This window comes from Ambystoma mexicanum, chromosome 7p, assembly GCF_040938575.1.
Source record: "Ambystoma mexicanum isolate Mex_15411 chromosome 7p, UKY_AmexF1_1, whole genome shotgun sequence".
NCBI classification, from domain to species: Eukaryota; Metazoa; Chordata; class Amphibia; order Caudata; family Ambystomatidae; genus Ambystoma; species Ambystoma mexicanum.
This window is the reverse complement of record NC_090939.1, coordinates 858,892,979-858,910,591: the sequence shown is the minus strand read 5'-3', so window position 1 is coordinate 858,910,591 and position 17,613 is coordinate 858,892,979. Positions and strand designations below refer to the sequence as shown.

General features: G+C 42.8%; 1 protein-coding gene across 6 annotated transcripts in view; it reads right to left on the bottom strand.

Annotated features, from left to right (window-relative positions):
• Positions 1-11,813: 11,813 nt before the first annotated feature.
• GYG2 (glycogenin 2) overlaps positions 11,814-17,613 on the bottom strand; it is a 358,634-nt gene continuing 352,834 nt past the window's right edge. For all 6 annotated transcript variants that reach the window (XM_069637039.1, XM_069637038.1, XM_069637040.1 and 3 more), the window contains one exon: positions 11,814-15,273. In XM_069637039.1, coding sequence (XP_069493140.1) covers positions 15,112-15,273 — 162 coding nt within the window. In that variant the 3' untranslated portion in view covers positions 11,814-15,111. The remainder of the gene's footprint in view (positions 15,274-17,613) is intronic.

The window sequence follows — 17,613 nt, the reverse complement described above, 5'->3', positions numbered from 1 at the left end:
GCATGTCCCCGTTATTATTTAATCTGTACATCAGGCCCCTGTGTAGCATTTTGGCAGATTTGGGAGGCCTCTTTACAAACTATGCTGATGACACCCAACTGGTGTTGGAACGATCTGGCAACCATGACCTTGACTCAAACCAAATCAAAAGCATCTACTCCTCCATCGAATCCTGGATGAACATCAACTGGATGTGCCTTAATGGCAATAAAACAGAGCTACTAATATTTGGCCTACCTCAAACAAAAGCAACATTGGATCCGAAATAGTAATCCTTTCTACTGGGCATCAGTAACATCCAAGTTGCCAAAAAAGTCAAAACGCTCAGTATTTACCTTGATGCCATGCTTTCCCATATGTTTGTAATAACTAGGTATCCAAACATTGCTCGTTCTATCTTCGCTTGCTGTGAAAAATCTGGCCTTTTCTATCTGAAAAGAAAACTGTGCTTCCATTGCTCCGGCTATAGTATTATCAAGAATTGATTATTGTAACACACTCCTGATTGGAGCTACTAGAAAATCCTTGAACACACTCCAAACCATCCAGAATTATACAATGCATATAGAGAAGAGTAAGTCAAGACGGGAACACGTTTCTGTGTACAGACAGGGTCTTCACTGGCTCCTGGTTGCTTCTTGTATTTCTTATAAAGCAGCAGTGCTGGTACACAATAGTCTTTATGTCTCTTCAACTACTTATTTGAAATCTACGATCTCACCCAATGCTCCGAATAGATCTGTCCGTTCCTCTTACAAAGGCCAAGTCAAACCCTTGTGCCTCAAATGGTCCAAAGGCTTAGGCAAATCATTCCCAGCCATTGTTGCCAAAATCTGGAATTCACTCCCTCTTGACGTAAGGCTTGAAAATAACATCTGTAGATTTCGCAGCAAACTGAAAACTCTTCTATTTGAATAATATTGTTTTCCTTTTTTAGTACCCTTCTTGTCCCATTCCTTTTGTTCGTCCATGGGTGTTTATGTTCTGTGTGTTCAGATGCCTGCGTGCTCCTGCGCCTTATAAATAAATTACATTGAAAAAAAGATTAAGTTTGTCTTTCTGCATATCATTTGACCTGAGGTTTGAAGAAGAGTGTTGAGCCAAAAAGGTCTCAAAGGTTTCTGGACTGGCTGGTTGGGATAAGAGAGGGGGCACATCATGGTCAGCCACTGGAAAGTAAGAGAGTTCTTCTATAGCTAGCCTTCAGCCTTCTGATGTTGCATCATTAGAGGCCCTAAGTTCTTTCTTTTTAAAAATGCATTTGGTCATTAACCACTAAATAGCAACCAAATAAGGTTTCAAATGTCATATAAGCTGAGTGGGTTCTGCAAAGGGACAGAGATGGAAATGCAGGCAAACATTGTCTATATTTAACCCTTGCCCGGTGGATACGTGATGGCCAAACCGTATCTGGTTAGATCCTTTACTCATAACATTCATAAAAGTGTTGAGGAGGTCACTCTCCTGGGAACCCAGTCTCTTGCACAGTTCTGAGCAGTCCTCTTCTTGGTTGTAGCTTCTCCCCTAGTTGGAAATGACTGCCTACTATTATCATGTAGCACCTGGATTTCAAGTTCGGCCTCTTGAACAAGGCTCAGGTGCAGGTGGAGATTTACCTGTACCCCAAGCTGAATCCAACCTGGGGTCACCTGTCCAGTTTCCAAAAGTTAGACCTCAATGTTCATTTCAACTTTCAAAACTAGGACCCTGACTTCCCTTTGCTGATTATCTTCTCTATGCTTCTACTTTTTTTAAATTTTTTTATTGTGATATAGTCAATACAAACTTAATTAAAATTTTACTTTTCACAAAACCTCATAGAGTTTACAAAGAGAGAAATGAAGCACAACAAAACAACACATATACCCAAAATAATGGACACAATCTTCAATACTTAGACATTTCCACACTTTTATACATTTTTCCATTAAAAAGAAAAAAACAATACAAGCAACAACAAAAAAGAAAAAGGACAAAAACCAAATAAAAACACAGGATAAATAAAAACAAACAGCACCACCAATCAGTTAATTTTGAATAGAGCAGGACTTTTACATGTCATGAAGCAGAAATGCTCTCTATTATTTAGGTAAATTCCACTCTCTCAGTAATTTTATTACTTCAGCCGTTAAAAAAGACGTCATTAGCTGAGGCCATTCTGTTCCAGAAACAATCAGTTTCCAACCACCAGCTCCAAGCAGCAAATATAGCCAGCCTTAGAATCCTCACCTGTAAGGTCCCAGGACAGTCAATCTACAGATGCTTAAGGTCCGAATAACTAAACACCCACATTTATGACAACCCGAATTAGGAGTCCCTGCAGAGTCTCTAATATCCTTAACTTCCAAAGTTGGTAAAACTAATGACTGGATCCAGAAATGTAGTCAAGTGTGTGGGCAGTGTAGACCTATATTCATCAGTCAATGTTAAAGAGGAAAACAGCCTCGATTTTCTCATTCGTCCAATTGTTCGAACTGATCGAATCCATTCTTTTCATGAGCTCTTTGGCCTTATCTGGGTTTTGGATCAGGGAAGCTTCCACGCATTCTGCTTCAGCTAAGATCTTAATGCAGATATTTTTCAAATTATTCATGTATTGATTGGACAAGCCCCTCAGTGTTACTAAAATATCTTCATATAGAGAGCTAGGAGGGGGAAACAAGATCAACCTGTATTGAGAAATCCAACTCCCTTCAAGGCAAGCCCTTAATCACTTCAGGCCCAACTCATACCTCAGGCTTGCTATGGGCACACAGTTGGGTAGACTCAACACGCGCATCCACAAGTTACCCTCCAGCCTCTCCCAATCAATGTTATGTGATTGGGGGTTAGTCTCTAAAGCATACATGAAGGCCGGAACAATCTTAGCAATGTAATATTTGATCATTGGAAAAAGTACATCATTTATTTCGGATTTTTTCATCTAGGACCCTGACTGCAAAATCTTTGCATCCAGGCTGGCCGTAACCAACCCCTTATTCGGGAAAGCTGTAACCACAGAGCCCAGGTAGATAATCTCTTTCACCAATGGGATTTTTTGGTTATCCAAACACCAGTTAAAAGCCTTAATTCCCTTCTGAGGATGTTTGAAAATCAAAATTCTTGATTTGCCGGGGTTGGTCTTCAAACCATTCACCTAAGCATACGTCTGAAACGCTGCAAGCAGCCTTTGCAGGCCAATAGGGGTCCTGTCCAATAACACAATGTCATCGGCATAGGCCAGCCAACCAATAGTAATAGTACCTAGTTTAGGACTGGCCAATGCCGAATCCTATCTGACCTGCATGTCTGTGTTTTCATGTAATTCAATCAGAAGTGCCAGTCAATTTTCTGGTAGGCGCCACTCTCTCAGCTTCCCCCAGAGGTGGTCCTGATTGATGGTATCAAATGCCTGGAATAGGTCAATCCATGCCCCAAACAAGGGGTGTCTGCCCCTGGAGATTGCTTCACTGCTAACAACATTGAGGACAAGGCGATTTAAAGATGTCGATAGACCTCTCCTAAAGCCTGTTTGGTGTCTTGAGATAATCCCCTATGAATTAGCCCAGGTTTCTAGATCTCCAAGGACTAACCCCGCAAAGACTTTTCCATCACCATCTAATAACGATATAGGACAGTACTTTGTAGGGTCCAAGCGATCTCCTTTCTTAAAGATAGGAATTACAAACGCCGTCTTCCAGGTGCCAGGGATTTGCTTAGAATCTATGATGCCTTTAAATAGGGCAGCCAGCACCCGGGCCCAAGTGTCAGAGTCTGACTTAAGTATCATATTGCTCAGGCCATTGGGTCCTGGGGCTCTGGAAGAGGAAGATTTATTTATTAGACCTTTTATTTCCTCTTCCGTGTAGAGCAGGGACCACTTCATATCATTTTCGATCTTCATGCTCGCTAATGGGACAGAACCATAGAGCCCACAAAAATGCTTGACGCACACATGTTCTTGAATAATTCCATCCTGCTCAATATTATCTGGCTTATCAAGGGATCCAACTATAGAGCAGATGTTGCAGGAATTATTTTGCCTAATGGCCCTCTGCATAGTTTCCCCTTCTAGTTGTGATAGTTGGAGCCTATGAGATCTGGACCAATTCCTTTAGATATTTTTTATGGCTTTAATCTCACTATTCACTTTTCATGGAGCCCCTCCCCCAGGCTTGGACTTTCTTATTGCTCGTCTCATCTCTATTTTTTTCTCCCAGGTTTGTGTATCAAACTGAAGAGGATGTTTAACTGGCACAACTGAGGTCGATTTATCTGGGGGATAGATATCCCAAAGAAAATCCACAAATGAATGGGGTTGGCAATTCCTCAACAATTCTCCTTCTGACATGGATTCTATCACCTGACCCAGCCGGTCTATCAAGACCCGATCATTGTTCTTAAATCTCGAGACTCTATTCCCCCCTTGTTCACAGTCAGATTTTCATCGTATCGACAGGCCACCCGCTGTGATTTTATCCTGAAAACTGCTTCCAGAATAGCATGAGCATTTGGAGACCCATCCGTAATAATGAATTGAGAACAACCACTAAACAGAGTCCTAAACAAAAACAAATAGTCAATTGTCGAAAAGCTAGTCTCCCTTCGCCAAGATGGCGCAGGGGAGCTATCCCCCTCAATGGAACCATTGGCCATCCAGAGGTCCCAGCCAAATAGAAAATTCTTCCACATGTCCCCATTGCTCAATGGTAATTTTTAATTCAAGGACCCTGGTGCTAGGGTCTTTACACACTGAGCATTAAAGTCACCCATCACCAACAGTTCATAATCTGGGAGTTGCTCAGACCAGAGAAGAAATAGGTCGGACAGAGACCGATGGAAGCTCAAAAGATCAGCCGTCATGGGGTTCCAGTAAATGTTCACAACAATCCATTTTAATTTACACTTTTCAATGCCGGAATCCACCCTAACAGCCAAAATGACCAATTCCTCATACCGCCACGATAGACGGCCAACACTCTCACCCATTGCCAATTGTTGGAAGACTGAATAGCCATCCGCCCCTAACGTTGCTTGAATCCACATTTCCTGCAGAACAACCAAATCAAAAAACTTTCCGCTCTGAAGGATTTATGCCCCCTTGTGTTCCAGATCAGCAGGTCAATAGAGTCTTTTACTAGAGCTTCTTCCCAGGCAAACCCAACTTGAGGAATACCTGAGAAACAATTTCTGGTACCATTAACCATACATCAGGGGTTAATTCCACTTTTTGGGGGATCAAAGACCTGGACTGACCAACCTCCTGCTTCGGAGCCAAATCTGAATTAGTTATGACACTTTCTGGCAAATACATGTAAACTTCAAGCCCCCCCTTTCTCCAAACTGCATCAACCCCCAGTGCGGACTTTAGTCCCACCTCCACCATATCAGATGAAGGTATAAAGGGAAATCTAATATAAGCAATGCCTGCTGTAGTAAAGAAACATATATATTCGGGATGTCATTCATAATTGATAAGATAGTAGATCTATTCAGATGGCTGTGCCTTGGGTTACTCACATCCGATCTACAAATGTAAACCTTCAATGACTTCTTATAGGTCGGTCCCTGTGGTCTTTTTGATTGCGCCCGTATTGGGCGACCCGAAGCAGCCTGGATACAGGTGCAATACGTGTGCGCTCCGACCTCAGCATTTACAGGCTTGGCCCACCCTCCAGATTCCTGGCGTTGTACATTTTGACATTGAGCTTCCTGAGTTTGTCTCGTCTCTGCAGGCATACTGTCCATTAAAGACTGTGTGGCTAGAGGAGATTGTGTCTGGCCATTACGGGTAGTTCATATATATTCCACATTGGGGGGTGGTAGGGCTTCGCCTCCAGATGGTTTTGGAGTATCCCTCTGTTTTTTGCCTCTTGAGAAGATTAGGGCAATCTTCATAGGCTCACATGGCGCCTCAGTCTGACTCCCGACTGTTGTTTTATTAGTCTTACAGTTGTCAAGTGAGGGGAGTGAAGATGACTTTTGCTTTCTTTTCCCCACAACCGTAGGGATCTTCTTAACCTTCAACTTCGGGTTTTCAACAGACGTCGACTCTGCTAGCTTCAGCTTTGTAAAGAACTTATTTGTGTCCGTATTTCAATTCTTTTACATTTTTTGATGTTTTGTTTTCTTAGATTTCCCTGGCAATTCTTGTAGTTCAGAGTTAGAAGCCAAAAGATGTTTTTTCCTTTTGTTTTGTCATTCGCCTCTCCTCTCCGGCTTCCTTTGGAGCACTGGAGTTTTTCCTGGGTGAAACAGGCTGCAAATCATCAGCCAACTGTGCTAAACAAACACATTCTTCCAGAGCTGAGTCCGATAAAGGGGTGTCATCCATCAAAATAGTTTGCTGATCTTGTGACACATCTTTTTTGCCTACTTAAACGGGGCATATTTGGCACATCATGTGTAGCCCTTCTTTCATCAGCCAAGTTCTGATTTAGCCGGCCAAGTTCCTCCTTCAGCCCCTTCCAATGCCCTTGCAGGAGATCCAATTTTTCAAATAGCTTTTTTGTTTCAAGACGTAACTCCTTCAGAGCCTCTCCCCCCAACCATTAATTACTGAACTCAGAGCCACCAACAAAGACTCATTGATCTCCACGTCTTTGGTGATTTCCATCAGCAGACCCGAGTGCTGGTACACTTCGAATTCCAAAGCTTCAAACACTTTCACCAGCGAGCTTAATACAAAACTTAGTGCTGTCAATGTTGGTATTGTCTCTCCCATTTGCTGAGTGGTCTGATGAATATGGGGCTAAAACCACCTCTTTCCTTAAAGTACCGTTCCGTGACCATTTTTGATACCTCAAGCATGGCTGCGATCGCATTTAGTTCAAAAGATGATTCCAGAGATATCTGGGTCCACATGCCTCCACCACGTCCACTTCGTGTTCTTGTGCCGCAATGCCCCGTGATCTATTCGGAGAGCAGCTCTCGTGATGTTTCACTATGGAGCTTCCTCTCGCAGGCAGTAGTGCCTGAGCTGAACTTCCTGCACCACTTGCCGGAAAGAATTCAGCAATGGTGTCTTTCAAGGTGTTGGCTGTGAAAGTATATTCCATGTTTGCAGCCAAGACACCATTCATCAAAGGCTGGGAGGGTGTAGAGGCAACTGACACCCTCAACTCTGTATTAGCATATTTGCAAGATCTTGAGCTCATAGGCATTTGACAGTCTTGCACATAAGCGCTCTCTGGTGGGCAGAAATGCCCACCCCCGGCCGGGTAGGGCTTAAATATCGATCTTTCCACTGTTTTCCGACTCGCTCCCCCACCCCGGCAACAATATCGAGTTCCGGGTCATAGAGATCATCCGTGAGGGCTGTACTGCGGAGGTTGTATGAGCGGGACATCATCTTCAATCAGCACCCAGACAACGAAACCTCCTGCACCAGCCCACAGTCAGAACAAACTTTATGAATTATAAATTGGAGTAAGGCGAGATACCAAAGACCACTTACTTCAAGAATAAAGGGCAGCTTTAGTCCCTGATTCTCTCCCTCCACTTACAACTGCTAACAACTGTACAACTGCATCTTAGCACTGACTTTGCACGCGCTTCGCACAGGCGCAGTGATTTTGTAACAGTGTCAGTCCAGATTGCAGAACGCCGAAAGTACCAAGCCGAGCAAGAGAAGCGCCCAGGTACAATAATTGATGAAAGACCTTTGACCAGCATGGATGTAAAAGCACTGTAGCAGGTATCAGCTAGCAAAATAGATTTTAGCAGCAGATTGTGGAGCGTAGATGAAGGACCTCCCGCACTGTTCACTACACAACGGCGACTTAGCACTGACTTCATGCGCGTTTCGTGCATGCGCTGTGTTTTTGTAACAGTGTCAGTCCAGATCGCAGAACACCGAAAGTACAGAGCAAGGAGAAGCTCCCAGGCACAATAATTTAAGGAAAAGCCTTCACCAGCTTGGAAGTTAAAGCACTGTAGCAGGTATCAGCCAGCCAAATAGATTTTAGCAGCAGATTGTGGCGCATAAAGGACCTCCCGTACTGTTCACTGCACAACAGCGACTTAGCACTGACTTTGCTTCTCCTTCTCGACTCCACAACACATCCTTGATCCTCCTCCCCTGGTGGCCCTGAGCACTTCTGATTGGGGTGCTACTCCTACCTCGTTTCTTGGGCCAAATATGCCTTTTGCTCATGCCATCTTTTCCTGACTGGCTGACCTGCTTCAGTCACCATCCTCCTGGATTTTGCCTACTGTTTCCTGTTGGGATGTCTCCAATGCTTGCCCCTAACCCCTCTCTCTAGATGATAGCCCCTCTACCTCCAACTCCTCTCCTGATTTTGCATCTTCTTCCTGCCTTGTGACACTCATTTTGCATCCATGGTCCTGATGGTAATCTCTCGTTCTTTTCTTCAGCTTCCACTCTCTGCATTCTCCACTCTCTTGCCTAAATCCTCCTAACTCATGATAACGTCCTCTCTACTGCATTCCACATATTCTCCAATTCTTCATCTCTCCTGCCAACCTCCTCTTTCCTCCTTTTCCATTCAACCAGTCTCCTCCTATGCCGGCTTCTTCTCTGCTTGCAAAATCCCCTATTCATCTGCGGATGTCTTGGTCCCCTCCAAACTTCTGAATGCTTGTCTGTTGGTCTGGAGCTTATATACCCTAGGGCTCCCTCTGTGTGCATTGGGATAAGTACAGTTTTTTTGTTTACCTCTGCAGCCTGATTGTGCATAGATCACTATTAGTATGTTCGAATGTTCAGATCGGAATAACCTTTGTGTTTTTTTCAGCGAATTTCCCCATAGCACGTTCAGAGTGCGGCTTCAAATATCCGGTCTCTCATCTTTGATTCAACAGAAGAAGAACATTCTCCTACACATTTGCTGGAGCATCCGCTGCTTGGGAAGAAGTTGGGTCCTATGGTATATATTCGCTGTCACTCTGGCTCGCACCGAAATTCAGTCATGTTCCGGGATGTTGAACCGTATAGGTTTTCTCACATTGTTTCTTTTTTACCACAGCCCTGACTCGCAGCCCAACACTCCTCCACTGAATAATAGGTGTGATTTCTTGAAGGGCCAGGGATGTTATTTTGAGGAAGCAAGTTGCTGGCCCCTGTCAAATGTCAGGGCCCAGGGGACACCCCCCCACCCCATCTCGCCCACAGGTGCATCACCAAATGGCTTGTGGAGGTCCCCTTCCCTGTTGGTCACGCCACTAGATGCCCCCGTAATAAGGGAGAGTCCCCATAATAAGCTTTTACAGAGGCTCAACAGTTTATGTTGAAATCTTCCTACAGACAATTTCAAAACACTGGGCTGGTGCTACAAATTTCTCTATATATAAAAGGGAAATTTGTGGATATGTGCGTTTGTCTGTTCGCAATGTTCAGGATACGTCCCAGCGTTCTACAAACCTGAAATCTGGCAGGTGGGTAGGTTCCATGGTGTAAACAATGTAAAAAGTATACACTATATATTTTTCAAATTTTCTTTTTTTTTTTAAGCAGTCTGCAATGCTTCCCCCTGCCATATGTGGATATGTGTGTGTGTGTGTGTGTGTTCCAAATGTTCTGTATACTTCCCAACATGCTATAAACCTGAAATGTGGCATGTGGGTAGGTTCCATGAAGACAATGTAAAAAGTATAAAAGATAAGCAGTTTGCAATGCTTTCCCCTGCCATATATGGATGTGTGTGTGTGTGTCTGTTTGAAATGCTCAGCATATTTACCAACATGCTACAAACCTGGAATTTGGCATGTGGTTAGGTTCCATGGTGTACACAATGTAAAAAGTATAACATATGTTTTTTTAACTTTTTTGTTTTTTTAAGCTTTCTGCAGTGCTTACCCCTGCCATTTGACTCTTCGTGCCGTAGTTCTGCTGTACTTCTATGTACACTTTAGCAGTTCCTTGTTCCTTAACTTCCCACACTATCAGCATTCCAGCTGACATTAGCGCATTCACTTCTGAAATCATGGGGGTGACACAAAACTGTGCTTTTGTCGTAATGTGGGTGACAGGAAATGGTGCATGTCTCTTCAATAGTGTCCACAATGACATTGCCCGTCAAATCATGACAAATCTCTCATGATAAATACAGGAACTTCATTTTCCACAGGAGTTGATGAACGGATGCCATCGCAACAGTACAAAGCTTACATGCTTCAGACATACACTAACCGGTATGGCACTTCAAGCTTACACGCTTTAGCCCTACACGTACGGCTCATATGTTGAGGTCGCTGCTGGCTTGGCTGTAGATGGGGACACCAATAATGTTTCTGTGCAATCTCAAAGCTCCAACTCAAAGTAGCTGGACTCAATTGCGTTGTTATTTGGGTAACGCAAACAGCCATGCAACATCATCTATATTCGTTCATTGAATAAATTTCAAACTAGGACTGAAGTGGGAATTACCGTTCAGAGTACGGGTACACATGCTAGTTTGGTATAAGGGAGATTTGAAGATGCACATTTGTTTTCCTTATCAAAGGCAATACTTTGCACATAATTTGATCATATGTACAGTGGCAGCCCATATGTATGGGTTGAAGGTTGCTGCCCCCCCACTTCAGTCGCAGGCAGCAAAGTCCTGTTATTTGTGGAGTCACTGGGCTTCCTGCCTCGAAGCAGGGGAACGTACCCCTGCTATGGTTTATTTTTTTGGTTTTCAATGGGGAGCCCTTTGGTCTCTGCATAATGCGCAGAGCACAATGGTGAGAGGATAGAGGGGTATATGAAGGTCAGCCCTGCCACCTCTCATCATTGCGCTACTAGCATAGGAGCGTGCTGACTGACAGGAGAGGAATCCCCTACTTCTCCGTCAGTAAGCACGCTCTGCGTGGATGGTGTCAGTGTGCTCAAGGTGCAAGGTAAGTGAAAAAGTGTTGTGTATCTTGTGTAATGTTTTGTATGCATGCAAGCGGGGTTATCTGAGTGCATATGTGGGAATGTATGTGGATGTGAATGTTTGTATGTACGCATGATTGCTGCATGAATGTGCTGGTGCATGAGAGTATATATGTTGAGCGAATGTATGTATGAACGTGTGGGTGAATTGAAGTGCTTGGGTAACAGTGTATCTTATGTGAATAAGATCATGTGTGTGCCTGCCCTGCAAAGAGTGTATGAGGGAGTGGGTTTCTTTTTTGGGGGATGCTACTGGCGGCATGGCATTAGTACTGGGAATCATGGGTAAATCGAACATGAGGGCTATGACATAGCTAGACTGGCATACTTTGGTGCAGCCAGTATAGCTATACTTTCTTATGTGGCATGGTATTTTGTACTGGCCACCAAGTTTAAGGCACACATGATGGGTGTTATTGCAATGTCAGAATGCCTTTCATTGGTCCATCCAGTTTAGATATACTTTTGTACGGTGGGATGGCATTTGTACTGGCAAAAACCAACAAGAGTACGTTCCTATATGGTAATAATTGCATCTATTGGTGCAGCCAGTATGGAAATGTCTGGGCACAGACAGGATGACATACTTGCATATATTGTGGTCAAAGGCATCATGAACATTTTTTTGGAAAAAGCTCCCATACACTGCTGGTAACTTACATGGATTGGATTTTTTTGTGTGTTCCGTAGAAAAACGATCACAAACCTTGTGGCTTTATACCCAAAACGTGTGCCTGAAAATGTACCATTTTAACACATTATTTTTGTTTTACATTTCTTTGGGAGAACCCCCGAACCATGCTGTTAGTTCGAGATCCCTTGCTACGTTTGCTTGCTCCTGTATGATCAAAGCAAACATTTACACCTGTCCAATAAACAAAATTCAACAGGTGCCACTGATGTAACAGCCACAATGTTTTTAGTGGATTACTAAACCTTCCTTGAAACATTAACATGTGGGTAATAGCAGGTCGTCCCGTTTATTTGAAATAATTGTCAAAGAAATGTCAAACAAAGGTCAATCCAAATGCACATCTCTAAATGCGTTTCTAACATGTTCTCGCTGTAACAGTAAAAAAACAACATATGACTCTGTGACTATGAATTAAGTAAAAATGTTTCTGTTTCTCAAACTAAAGAGCAATCAAAATCGGTAAACAAAGAGAATTGCAGGTGATTATTGCACCTGACTTCTCTACCACAGTACATCTGCCGAGGATTAACTGTATGTGGTGTGGCATTGCAGCAGCTGTTGTCAGACATCTGGACATCCATGCTGTAAAGAGAAGGGAGACTCCAATGCTGTGGTGGAATGGTCCCCTCTTGCCACCAGAATCAAAGCTGGTGGCAGAACACTACTGTGTTATTAGCAGATATGAAGTGCCTGTCAGAAAGACATTTCCTTTTTTTATTTACATTTATTTTGTCATGAGGCACAAGCGGTGGTCAACATTCAACACAATTTTGAGGCACTCAAAAATATGGTATTGATTGACAACTACTTTCTATTTTTTTCAATATACTTTGGACACAGTGGAAATTATATAAGCATCTTTTGCTTCATTCCAACTCGCAAGAACCTTTGTGTAGTTTTCTTTTCACCACTATTTGAGACGCAACAGAAACAAGTTGACAAAATGGGTACTACAACTTTTTCTTAAAGGCTGCTGCTGGCAGGGAGAACTTCAGGTGAATGATTTCAAAATGTACTATGAGGAAACTAAGTTATCTGAAATATGTCAAGTTAATCTTTTCCCACTTGTATATGTATGCATGTGAGAACATTCCATAGAACACAACAGATGACTATTTGATCATGTGCTAGTTTTACTTAGGTTTGTTGGCCATTACTTTGTGAGAAAATATTGGAGTATCTCATTTTAGTAGACTCGCTTGATTCTTGTCTTTAGGGTCACATGTTATCCATCAATTCACAATTCTGGCTTATTTAAAATGGCCGCCCAATAATTTTGTCCAGAGTTTTAAATGTGAACCATTTGCCATAGGAATAGTACATAAGTGCTGGGCAGGTCAATCCGCCAAGTGCGCAAAATCCAGCTTCAATCATTTTAGGGTAGCCAAAACCAACGCTGTTTGGAATCCACGGCATTGAACATTTTCTCTTAAATAGTTATGGTGGACATTCTGAAAATATAACTGGACCCTTCTTATTGGTGGCCGACAAGACCAGCACTATCTACCACAAATAGGGGACCACACTGCTCCCGCAATGGAAGGAGATCCATTTGGAGCTGGAGATGGAATTTGGTGACGTGCATGTATTTTTCATTTCCATTTCGTGATTAATAAAATACATTCTCATTTTTGCAAGAAAAGGCTAATCCCACAGTAACTTTCTAGGTGATGCCCGAGGCAACCCAACAGTGTTGCTGTGCAATAGCTAATGGACTCATGATATTCAAAATAGGCAAGTGTGGCAACAGGGAGACAAGCCATACTAGACATACCCTGGAATGGTTTACCTTTTCCAGACTGAAAACAGGTTGCCCCGGGTCATATTGTACTGTGCAGAGGGTCAGGTGATCCTTAATAGGGCACAGCCATGATCCTCCACTGGAGAATTACACAGGAGGGTATTCATTGATGGTCTCTCAAAGTGTAACAATTAAACCTGCAGCTTGTGTTTGGGTCAATGAAAGACAATCTCCAGTGAAACATGGTGCTATTGAGATCCCAAACATTGATTATTGGGATTGTAAAGCAATAGTTTAAACAGTACACAGTGAGTGGTATGGCCACTGTTTCTGTCTCACACTGTCACAATCAGGTTTACTAAATACAATGATTATTTATTAAATGGAACAAACCAGGGACGTCATTTAGGGGTCACCATGGGACACGCTTGCGACCCCGGAGGTCTCCCTTGCTACCCCTGTGATCTCTGTTGCTACCCCTAAAAAAAGAAAAAAAATGTTTTTTTTTTTTTTTACAAATTGAAGCTCCTGGGCTGTGGCCAATGCCATGTGGCTCTTTGTTTCTGGAGTGGCTGGCTTTCTTGTTCAGGTTTCTTAAAAAACAGGGGGTTCCACAAGTGTAACACTTTGAGTAGTGACTCTAAATAAGAAAGAATAGGAATAACAAATAATTTGTCTTTCTGGAATTCTATACAATGATTGCTAGACTCATTAAAGGTTTATTTTAGGGACACGTCAGGGGGCGAGTCACTGATTTAGACTGTTCTTAAACACCTCAAATTCACAATGCAGGCAAAATACTGCAAAAAGCATTTAGAGGAGAATAAGCATCCATTTCGGACTATGTATTTTGGTTTTTGCAAGTTGCAGTTATAGCATCTTTATTTCTGCCAATACATATGGTGATCCATTCTTGTATGAAATGTTTATCATGTTACAGTGATATTGTAACCATATTTTTCATTGTGTACTTAGGAACAATGCAATGTGAGGCCACTTCTTGTTTTGTCAATGGGTAAAAGGTCGTGTTCCATCACTTCCCATGATGTCACTTTGGGTGGGGTAAATTACATCACTTCCTGTGGTGTCATCAGAGGTCAAGGGTCATGTGATTTCACTTCTGCTACCCCTGGCATTTTGGTGAAATATCGTCCCTGGAACAACCACTACTTAACGGAGCCAGCATTAGGTAATTGCTCATCAGGAGAATGCTGGCTCCAAATTGGGGTTAAACGGGCCACCGTGCAAGGCGTGCAGTCTTTTTGCCTGCTTTATGTGAAGACAGTGAAAAGGGTTTAGCTTCTGAAGAATTCCGCACTATTATGACACATCTGATAACCAAACAAAACACACATTTTTATGAGGAACATCACATGTTTGCAACTATTCAGATAGCTGTCCACATTCTTCTCATGCAGATGGTTTTGTGGTGGTGTGAATGACTTGCTGTCTTTGTTTTCCGCAATCAAGGTCCCCTAGCCAGGAGGTAAATGAACATTGATACTGAAGAAAGACTTTGAAAAAAGCTGGAAGTAGTTGTTTTTGTTCCCACAGGAGCGTTTCCTAAGTATTACAGAGCAGCACGGCTCCGCTGTCAGACGAGGACATACACGTGAACAAAAGTGATTTTCACTGTTGATGCTTGACACGCCTTGACTTGAGTGAGAACAGCTATGTGGTCTAGTGCAGACCTCCATCCGTAATGCTTTGCGTCCAAAATCTGGACAGCACAAGATCACAAAACAGATGTTGCCACTTCATAATCAGGAATGCCAAACAGACCATGACTGTGTGACAAGTACATTGTGTTAGCAAAGCCTAAAATAAAAACTTATCCAGCCGTTTCTTAATATTTTCAAATGAATCTTTGCCCATGTAGTCCATTTGTCCGGCTTCCCACTTCTGACGTTCCTCTTCGGTTCTCGGCTCCTCCTCTTTGATTTGGATGGATAGCTCGGAAGCCGAATGGGCAAGCTCAACCTAAGGAAAGAGATCAAGAATTAACAACACGCTCCACTCTGCTCATATGCTCTGAATCTTGCAACCAAATCTGACACATTGGGTTTATCTCATGACCAACTCACCTAATTACTAGATATGATTCCCTTTACAGTGAAATATATGTCTCAAGATCACTCAAAGGGGTTGATGTGATGTAAATGACAAAGTTGGCTGTTGGATGGCTATTGTATAGAGTGTAAGGGTGTTGTTGCAAGTGTGAAGTGCATTGCCAGCCTCATTCCTGCATGTCCAACCCTTTCTGCAAACAGGGCTGCTTCTGATCAACAAAAGTTATCCTAAACCATGACCTTAAATAATGCCACCTGCTGAACCCTTTACTAGTAAAATGTTCCATGTTATATGCTGGTCAAAATAACTTTGGAAACTTGCCTTCGCTCAGAATTTAATTGAACTTCGCTCAGAATTTAATTGAACTTTGAATACAACGGGAGTAATTTTTATTGCCAGGGTAATTGCCGCAGGAGGACCCTAGGCTTCAGTTACACGTGTGTGGCCTTTTCGGCGCAGTTATGATTATTTGGGGGTAATTAGAGTTTGAGGGAAGGTCATCTAGGTGGTGCTGGGTGTCCGTGCATTGTTACACCCATTACCAAAAACACTAGGCGTTTAAACCAAGCAGGCGGAATCCATAGGGATTCCACCATCTCTGCCTGCATGAGGAGTTAATGTGGGCGAGTGGGCACGTGCATTTGGAGCTGGTGGAGCAGAATTAAATTCAACCAAAATGGCATGGATCGGAATGAACTGCTCAAGTGCTTGTCTCTACCTGTGAGTACGATTTTACCAGACCCACGCCCACCTAAAAATGATCGCTACCTATCAATGACAAAGAATGACTGGTTGGAGCACTAAAAAGCAGAAATTGTTTGTAATCATGTTGTGTGCAGTTTATCAACAACTAAAATGTTCATAGGATCACTGTAATCAAGTAAGTAATTCTATAAATGATACTTGGCTGCTTCTTAAGTTTCAAAGCACTCTCTAAGCATAGGCAAACCTTCTACCTGTACAGCATTCCACAAATGTATAAACAGGTTTGTATTAATACATTTCCTTTCCATAGCACTTGCTTTCTATGTACTGTACTATCTCCGTTATTTGCAGCTCTTATCATCTATCTCAAAGCTGGGCTTTGTTTCAATCTCAAATGCACACGTACCGTCTTCTGAGTTCACAGTACAATAGTGCTCACTATACGCTCCCGCTTTTCCTTTTCTCCGGTTCTACCCGCCTTGCCCGTCTCCCTATCCCTCCTTGTCCTTGCCATTGAGTGGTTTCCATTCTTTTGCTACCTGCATGTCTTTTCTTTACATTCCCTTCACCCTTCAGGATGAGTCATCTATGGTGAACATAGGTAGATGACTCAACGTAGAGTATCCCTTACAATGCCACAATGCCAAATTAGTAGTCGGCAAAGAAAGAGGACCCCATATGGCAGTGCCTAAATCCTGGGTATTCGGTTATATCCCTTTTTTTTACATTTTTTTTTTTACTTGTCCTTTCACTGTCGGGAGAGCACCACTGCTTTAGGAGCAAGTGAGCTACCGACCCAGAAAAGGGTACTGAAGAGGGAGTGAGAACGCATTGTTGGGTGCGCTATCTGAAGAGAGAGTGAAGACCACTGTGTTGGGTGCGCTTAATGAAGAGAGTGAAGACCACAGTGTTGGGTGCACTGTAATGCACCATTTGGAGTTTCTAAGGGCACGACAAGTGAAATGCAGCTCAGGGAGCTGAATTAATAAAAGTTGTTTTGCAGTCGCAAAGCTAGTATGCTGGTTTCATGAATGCACAATCCATGTTTACGATGCACAGAATTGATACTGCAATTCACACATACTATTGTGAAATGCAATGTCAGCTGTTTGAAGCAACAAGTGGGCTAGAACTGGGCGTTTACCTCTTCCTTGCAGATCCTAAGATATTCAGACATGATTTTCAACGCATTCAATTGTTACCGTTGAACGAGGCTACATGGTAACACCACTCAAAGTGGAAGCAGTCCATATATTATTGGGGCTACCATTGCCCAAGTTAATAGTATGTTTTGCAGCCACTGTAAAAGGATGAAAGGCTGAGTCAACCCTGCAGAGCTTTGAATTTCTGCCCTACCCGTTGACCGCAGGTCTGAGGAAATCACATAACCAGTGTGTGTGGCCACGAGAGGTACCTGAGCAGTATACAGAAATGTATGCACCAACTTCTATTCGGATAAAGCTATATAAATTGAGGAATATCCTTTCTGAAGTGTTGTCCAGAACAAAATCTTATGTTATTTTTACGAGTCGTAGTGTATTTGTT